The 17,798-nt window shown below is 53.7% G+C and overlaps 1 protein-coding gene across 6 annotated transcripts in view; it reads left to right on the top strand.

The window, feature by feature from the left end:
- Positions 1-17,798, top strand: part of CFAP251 (cilia and flagella associated protein 251) — a 72,436-nt gene that overhangs the window by 17,093 nt on the left and 37,545 nt on the right. For 5 of the 6 annotated variants that reach the window (XM_051837766.2, XM_051837762.2, XM_051837763.2 and 2 more), the window contains 9 exons: positions 96-176; positions 4,441-4,518; positions 7,052-7,102; positions 8,156-8,349; positions 10,063-10,257; positions 12,258-12,508; positions 13,449-13,600; positions 14,777-14,950; positions 15,792-15,976. In XM_051837766.2, the coding sequence (XP_051693726.2) occupies positions 96-176; positions 4,441-4,518; positions 7,052-7,102; positions 8,156-8,349; positions 10,063-10,257; positions 12,258-12,508; positions 13,449-13,600; positions 14,777-14,950; positions 15,792-15,976 (1,361 nt within the window). The remainder of the gene's footprint in view (positions 1-95; positions 177-4,440; positions 4,519-7,051; positions 7,103-8,155; positions 8,350-10,062; positions 10,258-12,257; positions 12,509-13,448; positions 13,601-14,776; positions 14,951-15,791; positions 15,977-17,798) is intronic. The other variant, XM_051837764.2, reaches the window with a different exon arrangement.

Genomic DNA, 17,798 nt, shown 5'->3' with positions numbered 1-17,798 from the left:
TTCAGCACGCGCAGCTTCGGCGTCACCCCAGGCGGTGCAGGTTGTGCCGGCTGCCTTCTGAGCCTGTCTCCTGCTCCCTGTGCTGCCATTTGCAGAAGGTGTGCATCTGGAAGTGGACGTTAGCAGTGGAGACGCCAGCCTGCACCCTGGAGCTCCCCAAAGAGTACGGTTTCCAGGTAAGCTCCTTGTGACAGCTACACCAAGGCCAGGTCCAAGCTCACTGTTTCCGTGGGATTTTATTTTGGTGCAGTAGAACTTTTTATTCATTTTATTTTTTAAAAAGATCTATTTATCTATTTGAAAGGCAAAGTGGCAGAGCGAGAGGGAGAGACATATAGAAAGAGATTTTCCACGTGCTGGTTCCTTCCCCAAATGACTGCAACAGCTGGGTCTGGGCCAGCCAGAAGCCAGGAGCTAGAAAGTCCTTCTGGGTCTCCCACATGGGTAGCAAGGTCCAAGTACTTGAATCGTCATCTGCGCGTTCCCAGGCTGACAGGGAGCTGGATCAGAAGCAGAGCAGCCAGGACTCAAGCCAGCACTCTGATATGGGATGCCAGTGTCGCAGCGGCAACGTAACCCGCCACACCATAATGCAGATCTCTCTCTCTCTGTCTTTTCTGTCTGTCATTCTGCCTTTCAAATACATACATACGTACATCTTTTAAAAGTAAATAAATAGGGGCTGGCGCCAGGGTGTAGTAGGCTAAGCCTCTGCCTGCGGCGCTGGCATCCTGCATGGGTGCTGGTTTGTGTCCCAGCTGTTCTTCTTCCCACTCAGCTCTCTGCTAGCTATGGCCTGGCAAAGCGGCAGCAGATGACCCAAGTCCTTGGGCCCCTGCACTCCCATGGGAGACCTGGAAGGAGCTCCTGGCTCCTGGCTCTGGATCGGCCCAGCTCCAGTCGTTGTGGTCATTTGGGGAGTGAGCCAGCACCTGGAAGACCTTTCCCTCTGTCTCTCCCTCTCTGTCTGTGTTGTCTCGTTCATCCAGTCCTGCTCTGTGCCAGGTGCTGCGAGGGGCTCATGCGTGGCCTCCCAACTCCACACGGCACATGCCAGCGAGCACTCGCCCCAGTGTTCCTCCCGCTCAGAGATCCCCCTACTTGCTTTAACGCCAAGCAAGCCGCTGCCAGCCACATGTGCAGAATGTCACGGACGGACTCTGCTGCTGCCAAACTGCCTGGGGGCCTGTGCTGACCTGTAGATGACTCTGGCTCCCCTCAGCCTGACCGTCTCCTTTTCCCTTCAGTCACCGGCAGGGCAGAGCTCTGGACCCATGCCCTCCCGCTCGTCAAGCGCCTGTGCTGTGGCCACCAGCTTGCCCTATCCTGGGTCGTTGTCATCCGTCTTTTGTTGTTAAGATTTATTTATTTACTTGGAAGGCAGTTAGAGAGAGAAAGAGAGAGAAAGCTAGAGAGAGAGATCTTGCATCTGCTGGTTCTCTCCCCAGATGGCCACAACTGCTGGGGCTGAACCAATCTGAAGTCAGAAGCTGGGAACCCTCACATGGGTGCAGAGACCCAAGCACTTAGGTCATTTTTTGCTGCTTTCCCAGGTGCATTAGCAAGCAGCTGGATTAGTAGTAGGGCAGCTGGGACTTGAACTGGGGCTAGTTTGCAATGCCGGTATTTCAGGTGGCGGCTTTACCTGCTACCCTGCAATACCACACACTGGCCCTGTCACCCGTCTTCAAGAGCACCTTTGACTCTGGGTTTCTTTCTAGCTGTTGCCTTTGACATATTTCCCAGTAAAACATCTAGAAGAGTTCTCTACATTGCTGTCTCTCCTTCCTCTGTCTTCTTTACTGTGTGTTGCAAGAAATATGTATATATATTGATGATTTATTTGAAAGAGTGACAGACAGATCCTCCATCTTCTGGTTCACCCCCTAAATGTCTGTAATGGCTGGGCCGAGGCCAGGAGCCTCATTCAGTTCACCCGCCTTGGGTGCAGGTGCCCAAGTCCTTGGTCCATCATCTGCTGCTTTTCCAGGCCATTTAGCAGGGAACTGGATCTGAAGTGGAGCAGCTGGGGAACTTGAACAGGTGCCCACATGGGATGTTGGCATCTCATAACCACTGTGCCACAATGCTTGTGGGGAGCAACTCGGACTAGACTAAGTTACTGGAATTAAGACTTATTCTGTGCATCTGCTCTCCCACAATATGGCGCTGGGAGAGGAGAAAACAGCTTCTACACAGCTGCCTCCAGTTCAGCCAATAAGCAGCAGGACCTGCTCCTGATTGGAGGAGAGCAGCGTACTCGGCGTGTGGGCAGCCGAGTTGGGATTGGCGGAGGAGGACTATAAAGGAGGAGAGAGACGGCATGCACCGGGAACATCTAAGAGGAACACCTGTGCAGCCCCCAGAGAGCCGGCCGGCGGTGTGCCGCTCCCCCGCGGAAGTGGGGAATGTGGCAGGGGGAACCGCCCTTCCACGGAGGTGGAAGGGACGGTAGCCAACCCGGGAAGAACCAGCAGCAAACCCGGGGAGGGCCGAGCAGACCAAAGAACAGCGCAGGGTCCTGTGTCGTTCCTCCACGAAGACGGGGAGCGACAATGCTGGCCCCATAGAAATAACTTGAGGCTCAGGGTGGTAATGTCCTCCAAGGAGGGTTTACTTTTCACTGGCAGAGTGGCGCTTTAATCAGAGGTTGAGGTGATGTGAAGCTGACTTCCGGTCCTTGCCGTCATCCATTGCTCACCCCGTCCAGCCGTCTGTGCCATCCTGATGTGAATTCTCAGATGCTGCATTGGTGGTTCACGTCCCCGCAGTGTTGCAGCAAGCAGGAGGCTGGTATCAGGTGTAGAGACGGGGGCTGTGGCAGCAACGGGACCTGCATGCATCTCTCTTCCCGCCTCCTGCAGCCCTTCCTCGCAGGTGCCTCCCATACATGCATCCCAGGGCTCCCCAGGAGCAGCTCATGTTGATGTCGTTCTTACTGCTTGGTTTCTGCATTTAATGTTTCTTTCACATCTGTGGCTTCTGAAGGATTGATTTTTGACAAGGGAGCCAGCGACCCATGGTGTTTGCCACCTTGGCAGGAGTCAGAGTCCCCTTCCAGAGTCTTGCATTTATTCCAAGTTATCTTGTGGCCCTGTCAACTTCAGAAATGTGTGTGCAGGAGCCGGATTGTGGCACACTGGGCTAAGCCATCTGCAGTGCCAGCATCCTGTCTCAGAGAGCCAGTTTATGTCCTGGCTGCTCTGCTTCTGATCCAGCTCCTGCTAATGTGCCTGGGAAAGCAGCAGAGGACGGCCCAAGTACTTGGGCCCCTGCCATCTATATGGGAGACTCAGATGGAGTTCTGGGCTCTTGGCTTTTTTTTTTTTTTTTTTTTTTTTTTTTTTTTTTTTTGATTTAAGAGACAGAGTTACAGACAGAGAGGGAGAAACAGAGAGAGAGGTCTTCCATCCTCTGGTTCACTCCACAAATGGCCACAAAAGCTGGAGCTGAGACAATCTGAAGCCAGGAGCCAGGAGCTTCCTCTGGGCCTCCCATGCGGGTACAGGGACCCAAGGAACTGGGGCGTCTTCTATTGCCTTTCCAGAGAGCTGGATGGGAGAAGGAACAGCTGGGACTCGAACCCGCGCCCATATAGGATTCCGGCGTCTCAGGCAGAGGCCTAGCCCACCAAGCCACATCCTTAGCCCCACGGCTCTTGGCTTTGAGCCAGACTAGCTACAGCCATTTTGGCCATTTGGGGAGTGAACCTTTGAATGGAAGATCTCTCTCTCTGTCTTCAAAAAAAGTATATGCAGGCATTTCTGTCCAAAAGGACACAAAATGGAGTTTATTGGTAAATTCTACTTCACTTTTGCTTATTCCAATTTGTAGACAATTAATTATAATAAATAAGCCTAGAAAGGGAGCACACTCAGCACTATTTATTTTAGCAGCCAGTGTTTAGCTGCTGTCCTCATGGCCTACTAAATGCCTTTTCTTTTCTTTTCTTTTTTTATTTTTATTTATTTATTTATTTTTTATTTTTTGACAGGCAGAGTGGACAGTGAGAGAGAGAGAGACAGAGAGAAAGGTCTTCCTTTACCGTTGGTTCATCCTCCAATGGTCGCTGCGGCCGGCGCACCACGCTGATCCGATGGCAGGAGCCAGGTGCTTCTCCTGGTCTCCCATGGGGTGCAGGGCCCAAGCACTTGGGCCATCCTCCACTGCACTCCCTGGCCACAGCAGAGAGCTAGCCTGGAAGAGGGGCAACCGGGACAGAATCCAGCGCCCCGACTGGGACTAGAACCCGGTGTGCTGGCGCCACAAGGCAGAGGATTAGCCTAGTGAGCCGCGGCGCCGGCCTAAATGCCTTTTCTTTTCTGTTTCCGCCCCTGCTCAGTTATCTGTCTGAATTAAAACTGCATTAATGTTCAGCTTAACCAAGGAGTGTCGGAAATTTTGTTCTCCTGTAACACATTTCCCTGCCTTTTGTTTCAGAACTACCTTATCTTTAACCCAAAGAATAATAAGGAATTGGTGAGCAATAGCAAAACACAAGCGATATATTATTCATGGGTAAGTGGGACTATCTTGATTTGTTTTAGATGTGGATACAAGTGATTTGTTCATTCTTTGAGTTTATATGTTTTGGTAATATCCCACTATAGTATCTACTTAGGAGGCAATGAATATATATTAGAATGTTTTGCTTTAATTATAGTATTTATTTTAGTCCTAATGGAAATTAGCATATTAAATCAGAAGGGGCTGGCGCTGTGGTGTAGTGGGTAAAGCCGCTGCCTGCAGTGCAGGCATCCTGTGTGGTGCTGGTGTGAGTCCCAGCTGCTATGCTTCTGATCCAGCTCTCTGCTGTGGCCTGGGAAAGCAGTAAAAGGTGGCCTAAGTCCTTGGGCCCTGCACCTGCGTGGGAGACCCGGAGGAATCTCCTGGCTCCTGACTTCAGATCAACTCAGCCTCGGCTTTTGCAGCCATTTGGGGAGTGAATCAGGGGATGGAAGACCCCTCTCTTTCTCTCTCTGTGCCTCTGACTCTATCAGTAAATAAATAAATCTTTAAAATAAATAAATCAGATGCAGATGATTACATTTCATTTAATTTTTAAAGTAATATTTATTTGAAATGTGTTTTTTTTAAAAAATGATTTATTTGTTTATTTTAAAGGCAGAGTTAGAGAGAGGTCTTCCGTCTGCTGATTCACTGCTCAAATGTCCAATACAGCAAGGGCTGGGTCGAACCAAAACTAGGAGCCAGGGGCCGGCGCCGTGGCTCACTTGGTTAATCCTCCGCCTGTGGCGCTGGCGTCCCATATGGGTGCCGGGTTCTAGTCCGGGTTACTCCTCGTACAGTCCAGCTCTCTGCTGTGGCCTGGGAAAGCAGTGGAGGATGGCCCAAGTCCTTGGGCCCTGTACCAGCATGGGAGACCAGGAGGAAGCACCTGGCTCCTGGCTTCAGATTGGCGTAGCTCCAGCCGTAGTGGCCATTTGGGGGGTGAACCAACAGAAGGAAGACCTTTCTTTCTGTCTCTCTCTCTCACTGTCTATAACTCTATAAAAAAGAGAGAGAGAGAGAGAGAGGAGAGAGGTCTTCTATACTCTGGATCATTCCCGTAATGGCCACTGTGGCCGGAGCTAAATCAGTCCAAAACTAGGAGCCAGGAGCTTCTTCTGGGTCTCCCATGTGGATGCGGAGGCCCAAGCACCTGGGCCATCTTCTACTGCTTTCTCAGTCTATAGCAGAGACCTGGATTGGAAGAGGAACAGCCGGGACTCAAACCAGCACCCATGTGGGTTGCTGGTGCCACAGGCAGAGCCTTTAGCCCTCTAAACTGCAGTGCCAGTCCAAGAGCCAAGATTTTCTTTCAAGTCTCCCACGTGGATGCAGGGGCCTAAGCATTTGGACCATCTTCCGCTGCCTTCCCTGGCACATTACCAGGGAGCTGGAAGGGAAGTAGAGCAGCTGGGACTCGAACTGGCACCCATTTGAGATGCTGGCATTGCAGGTGGCAGCTTAACTTGCTGTGCCATAACAGCCCCCAAATAGAGGAATTTTTTGAGACCTTGGACTTTATTTCCTTTTGGAAAGAAATTAGGGGGGCCAGCGCTGTGGCTCAGCAGGTTAAAGCCCTGGCCTGGTACAGTGGCATCCCGTATGGACATCAGTTCATGTCCCAGCTGCTCCACTTCTGGTCTGGCTCCCTGTTCATGTGCCTGGGAAAGCAGCGGAGGGTGGCCCAAGTGCTTCAGTCTCTGCACCCATGTGGGAGACCCGGCAGAGGCTCCTGGTTCAGTCTCCAAATGGCTGCAACAGCCAAGGCCAGGCAAGGCCAAAGCCATAACTGAACTCAGTCCAGGCCTCCCACGTGAGTGGCAGGGACCCAGGTCCTTGGGCCATGATTTGCTGCCTCCCAGGAGCGTGAGCAGGAAGCTGCACGGGAGACGCAATAGCTGGGACTTGATCCCAGGCGCGGCAGTGTCCGCTACGGGCGTCCAAGTGAAAGCTTACGCTCCTCCTCCTTGTGGGCGCGGGGGCTAAGGGGCTTGGGCCACCTTCAGCTGCTCTCCCAGGCCCCGGGAGCCGGATCGGAAGCGGGCAGCCAGGACGAGGAATGCCAGCCTCACAAGCAGCGGCCTAAGGAGCTGCCGGTGCCCAGGGTGTCCCTTGGTGGTGAAAGTGTGTCCGAGCTGCGCCGAGGCGGCTGTGGTGCAGCATTGTGATCGTACTAACTGTGCCGAGTTGCACACTGCACACAGTTAACGGTTAATTGTATAGCAAGTGAATTTTACCTCAATTTAAAAAATGCAAAGCAGGACCAAATACACTTGGACTCACTGGTCTTCAGCGATACTCCTCACCTCCGGTATTCACCGCAGGTGTGCAGTCACTCCCAGGGGCAGAGTCGCGGTCACCGGTGGCACTGCCGTGTGCATCTGCCTCTCCTGCGGGTGGGTTTAGACGTTTCCCTGGCAGCAGGTTCTCTTACCCACAGAAACTGCAAATCTCTGGCCCTGTTCACGTGGGTGTTTGGATTTTGTTGTTCTCGTGGCTGGGTCTGTTTTCAGTGGTGACGATCTTTTTCTGTGCCCATCAGGACGAAGAGAAAGACACCCTCGTGCACAGTGCCCCGCTTCTGACAGAAAAAGTGAGCACGCGTCTTTGTACTTGGCCTCTGTGTTTATACAAGTGTAGTTGCTCAGGGCAGCTCTTCGCACCTCTTACTCGAGCCATCGGGAAATAATTTAAAATGTGTTACTTGGCTCCTCCATCCATATTGAATTGTCAGTTGAAAATCACGTGAGTGTCATTGAAAATGAGGCGGGTGGGGTTTGGCCCTGCAGTTAAGTTGCCGCTGGGGCAGCACAGAGTGCCTGTGTTTGAGTCACCGCTCTGATTTTTTTTAGATTTATTTTTATTTATTTGATAAGCAGAGTGACAGAGAGAGAGAAAGAGATCTTCCACGTGCTGGCTCCCTCCCTAAATGGCCACAACGGCTGTGGGTGGGCCAGGCTGAAGGCAGGAGTCTGGAATTCCATCTAGGTCGCTCACATGGGTGCAGGGGCCCAAGTACTTGGGGGCCACCTTCTGCTGCTTTCCCAGGTGCGTTAGCAGAGAGCTGGATCAGAAGTAGAGCCCCCAGGACTCACCAGCACTCATGGGATGTGAGTGCCGCAGGTGGTGGGTAACCTGCTGCACCATGACGCTGGCCCCTTAAATGATTTCCTGTGATGGAAAGGTACCTTAGGACTGGAGGAGACCGGGGACTCATTTTATGGTGTTTTGTAAGCAGAGCACGCTTTTGCTTCTTTACCAGCCTTTGCAACCTGCAGAAGCCAAGCTGCCCGTATGGGAATACTGACTAAGCGCTTGTTCATGGGCTTTAGGTGGACAGTTTGCTGGACAGAGCACAGCAGTGCCCTTTGCCTGCACGCAGCCAACCTCAGGGCCCCAGAACCGCCCGGCCCAGCCAACCTCGGGGCCCCAGAACCGCCCGGCCCAGCCAACCTCAGGGCCCCAGAACCGCCCGGCCCAGCCAACCTCAGGGCCTCAGAACCACCTGGCCCGTGGCGATCCCTGACAGTGGGGTCCCTGTGATCTTTTCTTCCCTCTCTCTTTTCCCCACAGTATTTCGGCTTAATGTGATCCACTGTTTGATATTTATGACCAGTGGTGACTCCTATCCTGTGTTTTGAACCAGACGTTCAACAAGCTCGTGGGAAAATTCAGCCAGTCCGTGTTTCACTTGCATTTGACCCAAATCCTCTCGGCCACAATGGAAGGGAAGCTGGTGGTGTGGGACGTCCAGCGCCTGGGGGGCTCCCCCTGCATCAAGCCCTGCAAGCTGGTGCACTTGCAGAGGGAGGGCATCACGGTGCTCACCACCGTCGACAGGTGACTGACAGGGCCCGCCTCAAACCCTTTTGGCATCACGCGCAGTTTACGCATGTCTAGAACGTTCCTGGGGAACCCCGGTTGCGGTTGAGAAAAGCAGAGAGTGAGGGTCCTGGGTGGGGGTGGATTTCCTTCTCTTTATAGTCTTGTTGTTTCTAATTGTATGTCTTAAAATCATGAGCATACATTGTGTTTAAAATCCATTTGTGTTGGGGAAACAAAATAACGTTTCCTTCTGTGCCAATTAGACTTATTTCTCACCACCAAGTTTACATTTAAGAAAATATTCTTGAGTATATTATGTTTATCGTATCCCAAAGTAGTATTTCACTCATGATGAAAAGGTCCAGTACATCTGAACACCATAAAATTCACGAACTCATTTTGAGAGGCCGTGGAACCCACAGGTAATCATTAACATGAAGCCTCAGTGAAAACAGGGTTCGCATTCCAGCTGCTTCCCTTTTGGGCTGAGTGACCTTGAGCAAGAGTTTAACCTAGCTGGGCCTCCGTTTCCCTGTCTGTGAAATGGGCACAGGAGCGCTGTGTGTGTATGTGTGTGTGTGGGTGTGTATGTGTGTGTGTGTGGGGGGGGTGTGTGGGCGTGTGTGTGGGTGGGTGTGGGTGTGGGTGTGTGTGTGTCAGTGCTTTCCCGAGGATTCCCTGAGACGAGGCACGTAGACCCCTGCACACTGCTGGGCACGGCTTGCCCGGGGATGAGTGTGTTAGACAAGTTCCCAGGAGGGAACGTGAAACGCCTGAAGGTGGGCACCCGCCCCTGGGCCCTCTGTTCCCCTGAAGCCCTGTGAGAGGCACCATGAAGTCCTGGCAGAGTTTTTTCAAGGGAGTGCAAACCGCCACCCTCACTCAGCAGCACCCGCAGGCGCACCTTGAGTGAGGCAGGGTCAGGACCCAGCCGGCTCTCCACATTAAGGAAAACCCAGCCCAAAACCCCAGCAACCATGGAGGTCTGAAAACACTGGGCCAGTTATACTGCTTCTGGCCAGCAGAGGGCAGTGAAAGCCGTTCTAGCCAATTACTGTGCCCACCTGCCTGGCTGGTTATTCAGAGACCTAATTGAATCCCTCTGCAAATGTAAGAGAAAATTCATCCCCCTACCCTCTCCCCATGACCAGAATGTGTCAGTCCAGGGAAACAAGCTCGTTTAGGATGGACCCGAAGGTGGGATGAGAGCCACTGTGTCACGCGGCACTGCCTCTGGCTCTGATGACCACACAGGGTTTAGGATGGCTCCATCAGCCACATCTTCCTTAAAGCAGTTTGTGCCCCACTGCCTGCCGTGAGTGGGCAGATGGATAGCTCTCCCCATCTCCGAATGCCCATCACTGCCCACCACGTCTGGGCTGGCGGTGCGGGGCCCAGAAGAATATATCAGGGAACCTGGTGGGGTGGCCAGGTGTCAATGTATCCCACGCAGGATCCGGGCTATACTTACACCAAGGGGCGCCCTTGTCTATCTGACATTTAGCTTTTACTTGGCGCCCTGTATTGTTCTTTGCTAAATCTGGCAACCGTAAGCCTTGAGCAAGTTTCTTGATGTTTCTGAGCCTTGTTTGCTGGATGGAAAGTGGGCGGTGAGCCCCTGGGCGGTGTCCTGTGGCGTTCTGACAAGGCCTAGAGTCCAGAGCTGACTCCGCACCCGTGGGAGGTCCTGGCTGGCACTGCCCCTGAGGATGCCCTTCTTGCTTGCAGCTACATCGTCACAGGCGACATCAGGGGCAACATTAAGTTTTACGACCACACCCTGTCCATCGTTAACTGGTACAGTCACTTCAAGCTGAGCGCCATAAGAACGCTTTCCTTCTCCAAGACCCCAGCAGCTCCTCCTACGGAAAAGTCAAACTACCCTCCAGACTGCACCTTGAAAGGCGACTTTTTTGTTGTAAGGTACGTTGTCAGTGAACGTAGTCAGCAAGGAGCCAGCGATTGGCACCGTGGCTAAGACACTGTTAGGTTTGGAATAGCTCAGGGTTCTGGCCTCTCGTACCCCCAGAAAACAGACAAGGGAGAGACGGAGACCGACCTCAGCAGAGACAGGGTGCTTTAGTGAGGCTGAGTCTCTTCTGAAGAGACTGTGTGCAGGGTGTGCTTAGGGCTGGATTTTTTTTTTTTTTTTTTTTTTTTTTAAGATTTATTGATTTGAAGGGCAAAGTTACAGAGAGGCAGAGTCAGAGAGAGGCCTTCCATCCCCTGGTTCACTCCCCATCCCCAGGTGGCCACAATGGCTGGAGCTGAGCTGATCTGAAGCCAGGACTGCTCAGTCTCCCACACAGGTGCGAGGGCCCAAGCACTTAGGCTGTCTGCTGCTGTTTTCCCAGAGCCCAGCAGAGAGCTGGAGTGGAAGTGAAGCAGCTGGGACTTCAAGCAGCGCCCGTATGAGATGCCAGTGCTGCAGGCATTGGCTTCACCCGCTGCACCACAGGGCCAGCCCCTAGGGCTAGGTTTTCATCTGGTTGAAGAGGGACTATGCTGCTGCTGGTGGGAAGCAGAGGGTAGGGGGCTTTTAGAAACCACTGGGGAGGGGCTGCTGCGCTGTTGCTCAGCTTGTTAATACCATGGCCTGCAGTGCCAGCTTCCCGTAAGGGCGCCGGTGCCCCACTTCCGATCCAGCTCCCTGCTAATGTGCCTGGGAAATCAGTAGAAGATGGCCCAAGTGCTTGGAGACCCTGCACCCACGTTGGAGACCTGGAAGAAGCTCCTGGCTCGGATCAGCGGCTCAGCTCTGGCCGTTCGGGGAGTAAACCAACAGATGGAAGTCCCCTCTCTCTGTCTCTACCTCTCTATGTAACTCTATCTTTCAAATAAATAATATCTATATCTATATCTATATCTATTTTTTTTTTTTTTTTTTTAAAGAAGCCACAGGAACTTCCCTCTTATCTGTTTCACAAGCTGCCTTGAGCGGCTTATCTGTTTTGCCAGCTGCTTTGCAAGGAGTCTGGGGGATGGTTGACCTTGGTTCCTGCTCTGAGGGTCTCAACAACAAAGGAGGAAATGGGGGGGGGGGTTAACGTCTTGGGACCTTTGTTGCCCTTATGATACCCCCTGCATCCCAGACCAGAGTGGCTGGGCTTGAGTCTGGCTCCACTCCCGAGTGCAGCTCCCTGGGAGGCAGTAGGTGATGGCTCCAGTGCTGTGTCCTTAACATGGGCAAGACCCGGACCGAGTTCCTGCCTCCTGTAGTCTGCATGAGTGGAGCAAACGCTCTGGCTGTCCTGGGATGGGGACGGAGGGACACGGCCTCCCAGGCCGCCCTTCTCCTGGGTTGCAGGTGGTGCTGCTCAGCTGGCTGCAGTCGCTAGTGACTCGTGTTTTTAAGAATAGTTAACATTTTACTGTGAAGAATCTTAGTGACTGCAAACTGGCAAGTCCTCATCCCCCAGTGCAAGCTGGGACGTCCTCATCCCCAGGCCTAATCCCTGTAGGGCCCGGAGTCCCCACCGGAGGTTGGTCCCTGTTCCCTGGCTGAGTGGGTCCTAGCCACTGCGGTTAGAGCCATCAGATAATTAATAGCCTGAGTACTTCTAGACCGAATTATCTGTGAGGCTGCTTAATTACCCTTGCAGTCTTTACAGGCACATCTGTATGGGTGCACCAACTCCATATTTGCATACACAAATGAATATTTGCATGTGCAGATTAGCTAATTGTACAACTGACTGTCCATCTGCATACTTAATGATTCCATTTCCATGTGGAAAAGTGGGCTTTTTCACTTGCAAATGGAGGCTGTTGGGTGTTGGCGGGGTATTTTCGGAGATGCTGGGTTAATAATGTCACTGAATTACAGACGACAGAGGCGGTCCCTGTGCAATTAGCAGCAGGGTAGCTGGCGGCCACTCCCCGCCATGCTCACGCCGCCTGCCGCCCCGTGTCCCGGCACGCAGGAACTTCATCATCGGGACCTCGGACGCCACCGTGTACCACCTAACCACAGACGGCACCAAGCTGGAGAAGCTGTTCGTGGAGGCCAAGGACGCCATCTGTGCCATCTCCTGCCACCCCTACCAGCCCCTCATTGCCATCGGGAGTGTGTGTGGGATGATCAAAGTGTGGGATTATGAAAAGAAAAAGTACCTCTTCAGCAGGGTCTTTGAGAAGGGCCTCGGAGTGCAGAGCCTGAGCTACAACCCGGAAGGTAGGCTCCTTTCCCCGGTGACCACGAAGAGACCCAGGAGGGCCCTGCCTTTGGCCGTCACAGCTCCCGGGGCATCCCCTGACCCCGGTCCCTGCCCAAGGCTCGTCCCAGGCACCACGCCTGGCGGGACTTGTCGGTTGTGCCCACGGCAGCTCCTCTGCACCTACAACACAGCCTGGCACAGACTCGATGTTTCTAAGTGAATGAAATCCTTTCTTTTCTTTCTTTCTTTTCTTTTCTTTTCTTTTCTTTTCTTTTCTTTTCTTTTCTTTCTTTCTTTCTCTTTCTTTCTTTCTTTCTTTCTTTCTTTCTCTCTTTCTCTCTCTCTCTCTTTCTCTCTCTCTTTCTCTCTCTCTCTCTCTCTCTTTCTCTCTCTCTCTCTTTCTCTCTCTCTCTCTTTCTCTCTCTTTCTCTCTTTCTCTCTCTCTTTCTCTCTCTCTCTCTCTCTCTTTCCTTCTCTCCTTTCCTTCCTTCTTTCCTTCTTTCTTTCTTTCCTTCTTTCTTTCTTTCTTTCTTTCCTTCTTTCTTTCCTTCTTTCTTTCCTTCTTTCCTTCTTTCTTTCCTTCTTTCTTTCCTTCCTTCCTTCCTTCCTTCCTTCCTTCCTTCCTTCCTTCCTTCCTTCCTTCCTTCCTTCCTTCCTTCCTTCCTTCCTTCCTTTCTTGCATAGAGATACAGGGAGACATGTCTCCCATTCACTAGTTTATTCTCCAAATGCCTACAAGGTCAGGAACCCACCCATGTCCTCCACAGGGAGACAGGGGCCCAGCTGCCACGCTGCCTCCTGAGCCCACACTGCAGGAGCTGGAGCTGCAGTTGGGGATAGATGCTGGGACCCGGGGCTCTAACCGTGACTAGCATGGGTGTCTAACCTCAGGTGCCTGCCGTGGGTGGGGGGGCTTTCCCATCCTTTCCCATCCTGTTCCCTGGCTTGTCGTTTCAGGAGCCCTCCTTGGAGCTGGCTTCACAGAGGGAACAGTTTACATTCTCGATGCCATGTCCTTAGAAAACGAGAGCCGGAAGCCTTTCAAATACTCCAGAAGCAACGTGACTCACATCAGCTTCTCCCACGACTCTCAGTACATGGCAACGGCCGTGAGTGCTTTCCCCGACTGCTGTCCAGTGTCGCAGCAGCCTTGTCTCCAACCAGAGCAGAGAGGGGGTGCGGGGAGAGGGGGAGGCTGTTTTGGGGGTGCTGCAAAGGCTCTGAGGTTGGGAGGATGGAGGCACAACTCTGGTGTCCTGAGAAGCATCGGCCGTCCCCTCTGGGCGGGGAGTGACGTGGTGTGACTCATCTCAGTGAAGCTGTGTGTGTCTGGGGGGCTCTGCCCTGGCAGTGCCCCTGGCGGGGAGGTTCTGGGAGCCCCAGCTCTCTGTCCCTTCTTTCATGATCCCTCTGATTCTGGACAAGACGACACTGGATTCTGCTCCTTCCCTGATGCTGGCTCCACCCTCGCACCTTTTTCTGGGTCTGTCTCTCTTGGGGTGGGGGTGGGAGGATGGGGGGTGGGGGAGGAGCTGCATCTCCATGGCAACCGCTCTCCCCACGGTGTGGGTCCCGGCACACAGCTCCACTTCCCAAAGTCCCTTCTCACTGGTCTCCCTGACTCTGACCTGCATCTCACTTTCACACTGCTTCCCCTTTTTAAATTTCTCTGGGTGAGAGACATAGACAGAGAAAGCTCCCGTCTGCTGGGTTACTCCCCAAAAGCCCACAACGGCTGGGACTGAGCCAGGACCGAGGCTGGGAGTTGGGAGCTCCATCCAGGTCTCCCACGTGCGTGGCAGGGACCCAAGTACTTGAGCCGGCCGGCGCCTGCTGCCTCGCAAGGTCTGGGGCTGGAGTCCGGAGCTGGAGCTGGGAGTTGGACCCAGGCACTGTGGTGTGGAATGAGGGTGTCTACTCTGCTAGGCTAAAGGACCAGCCCCACCCCCACCCCACCCCCACCCCGGTTTCATGCATCTAAAAAAAATCATTGTGTGGCTGAATCAAGAGAAGCAAAGACAAAGAGAACAAGTGTCACGCCCTCCTTTGTCCACAGAGAATGAGCTATGGACTTGGAGAAAAGAGTAAGAGTAAGGCCATAGAGTTAGATACTTTCTTTCTCCCCCACCACCTTGATGTTCTCATCTGTAAAATGGGCGTTCTGTCACCTGCTCTGATAGACTAAGTTTTTGGGGATAAGCAGAATTAGTATGGAAAGCATAATGATGATAGTTAAGTTACCACGTGTAACAAGGAGTAACTTGTGTCCCTCTGCCTCTGTTCAGGATGTGAACTTCACTGTGGCCGTGTACATGGTCGTGGTCAAAAACGGACAGAGGGTCTGGGAGTATTTAGCAAGGCTCCGTTCTCATCGCAAAAGCATCCGAAGTCTCCTGTTTGGGGTCCACCTGGACAGCAATGACCCCAGACTGCTGAGCCTCGGGAGAGACAGGCTCTTGGTGAGCTGCATGGTGTCGCTTAGCTGACACCACCACAGTGCCTCCTCCTCCTCCTGTCCCTGGCGTCCTGCACAGAACAGGCCGACCCTGTGTGCCTTTGTTGGGGGCATGGCAGTGCCATGACCTTTCCAAGTCGGCCCCCTGCCCCGACAGGGCTGTGATGCACGCAGGGAGGGGCTCCTGTCCCAAGTTGGGAGGTCCTGGGAGGCCACAGTGCCTCAAGGTCTGAATGCTTAGCCTTCCTTGCGTGGCCGGTGCTAATGCTATATTGGTTGGGGCTACGCTGGCACCTAAATGTGACACAGAGGGGGAGGTAGGACGGTGGTGAGTGCACAGTCACAGGACCAAACCGGAAGGCTCCCAGTCGGTCATGGTGTTTCCTCCCGCCCTCCCTCCTCTATTTCCTGCACTCACCCTGCTCTGCCCACTGCTGCTGCGTGGCCACAGGGGCTGAGATGAAAACACGGATCAGTTCCCTTTCTCAAAGAGGTCATAAAATAGGGAAAGCGACACAGGAAGGGGCATAACTGAGGGTCCGTGCCCTGAGTTGGAGTTTTGACAGTTTTGAACCCTCCATGGGGCACTCGTGTGACCTTGCAGGAGCCGCCCGGCCCCTCCATTTGCTCATCTGTCAGGCGCACACTGTGACAGCACTTGCGGGGCCCTCACTCCCGCTGTCCTCCCGCTGTCCTCCCGCTGTCCTCCCGCTGTCCTCCCGCTGTCCCCTCCGCGAGTACTCAGGGTCTGGAGTACTGCTGGCCAATGTCACCCCGAGCCCGAGGCTCCCGGGCGAGCTTTATGCCCGGCGGGGTCCTCATGCGTGTTCGTCTGGGCCCTGCAGATCGAGTACAATCTTCGCAAGAGCTGCAAAGACCACCTGGAGGTGCTGGACATCCAGCGCACCGATCAGGGCAGCTACCCCACCTGCATGGTCTGGTACCCGCCCCTCACCAAGGAGCTCTTCCTGCTCGTCTGCAACAGCGGCTACAAAGTGAAGCTCTTCAACTCCACCACCAAAATGTGCCGGTGAGCACTGGGAGCCTCCTGCCGGCGGGCCGTGGGCCCCCCAGCCCTGGCCTGCTTCAAGGCCCCCTGAAGGGCCCGTGAGCCGTGTGGTTGCCGTTCCGTCGTCCTCACGTTGCAGAGGAGAAACTGAGGCATGGGCTAAAGTGAGTCGTTCTCAGTGGCCAGGAAGTGGTGGGGGCTGCGTACGGGCCCTGGGGCCCTGGAGAAGCTGCAGATGCCCTATAGCCTTCCGTTTTCTCTCACAAAGAGAAACATGCTCACTGGATGACCAGCGCTTAGTCTTTAGGTCACCTGAGATTCTGTTTGTCCAGCGACCCCATGAGCTGGGTACTCTGCTCCAGGGGCTGAAGACAGGGATGGAAACAGAAGGTTTTCATCGTTGTGGGGCGTAGGCTTCAGTGGACGAGGGCTGATGCCGTGGAAAACACAGGTAGCCAGGCAGCAGGTGCGTGGTACCCAATGCTGCAGAAGATGGTTTGAAAAGGCAGGGTGGAGAGACACCCAGTCCTGAGGTTTGCAAAGCGTGGCCAGAAACAGGTCCCATCTGAGCAAACTTGAGCAGGGGAGGGAGCCAGCCTTGATGGTGGAAGGAAAAACAAAAAACCTCCAGACAGAAGTGCAGCAAACTAGTGGGGGTTTGGGGAATGCCCACAAGGCCGGCCTGGCTGGGGTGCAGTGAGCAGGGGCAGAGGGTGCGAGAGGCGGGCGCAGTGCCCGAAGGTGACACAGAAAGGACTGCGGCTGTTCTGGGTCCTGCGTGAGCCACTGGAGGGCTTTGAGCAGCAGAGTGACACGCTGTGACTTGTGTGGCTTCTGGTAGGAAACCAGGTGCCGGGGCACGGATGGTGCGAGGCCCGTGGGGCTGTTGGGAGAGAAGAAGGTGGCTTCGCCCAGGGCCAGCAGGGGAGGGGGTCAAATCCTGGCAGAGCTCAGGGGATTTGCTGACAGAGGAAGAGCGACTTTGTTCACTCACAGCCAGGGCCCAAGCAGCCACAAGAATGGAACTGACCTTTAAGGGAATGGGGAAGACGAGGGAAAAAGAAATTTGAGACAAATCAGGAGCCTGGATCATGTGGCTGGCATGCGGGCCGTCATCTAGGGGCACACGCAGGAGGCTCTTTCCTGAGGGTGGAGCTCATGGGGGGCGCTGGGTGCAGTAGTTAAGATGTCCCATGGCGGGCGCCACGGCTCACTAGGCTATTCCTCTACCTGCAGTGCCGGCACCCTGGGTTCTAGTCCTGGTTGGGGCGCTGGATTCTGTCCTGGTTGCTCCTTTTCCATTCCAGCTCTCTGCTGTGGCCCGGGAAGGCAGTGGAAGATGGCCCAAGTGCTTGGGCTTCTGCGCCCGCATGGGAAACCAGGAGGAAGCACCTGGCTCCTGGCTTCGGATTGGCGCAGCGCGCCGGCTGTGGTGGCCATTTGGGGGGTGAACCAATGGAAAAGGAAGACCTTTCTCTCTGTCTCTCTCTCTCTCACTAACTCTGCCTGTCAAAAAAAAAAAAAAAAAAAAAAAAAAAAAAAAAAAAGTCCCATATTGGAGCGTCTGGGTTCAAGTCCTGGCTCTGCTTCTGATTCCAGCTTCTTGCTAAGGTTCACCCAGGGAGGCGGCGGGTGATGCTTCAAGTCCTTGGGCCCCTGCACCCATGTGGGAAACCCAGATGAAGCTCCTGGGCTTCTGTTGTGGCCATTAAGGGAATGAACCAGCGGATGGAAACCCGCTCCCCTCCGCAACTCTGCCTTTCACATTAATTAATTAATTAAATCTTCTTTTTAAACAATGAATAAATTTTTAAGAAGCTGTGAGGCAGGAAGAGACTCCAGA

The sequence above is a fragment of the Oryctolagus cuniculus genome, chromosome 21, assembly GCF_964237555.1.
Source record: "Oryctolagus cuniculus chromosome 21, mOryCun1.1, whole genome shotgun sequence".
NCBI lineage: Eukaryota > Metazoa > Chordata > Mammalia > Lagomorpha > Leporidae > Oryctolagus > Oryctolagus cuniculus.
The sequence above is the reverse complement of the archived record's forward strand: the minus strand, read 5'-3'. Positions and strand labels throughout refer to the sequence as shown.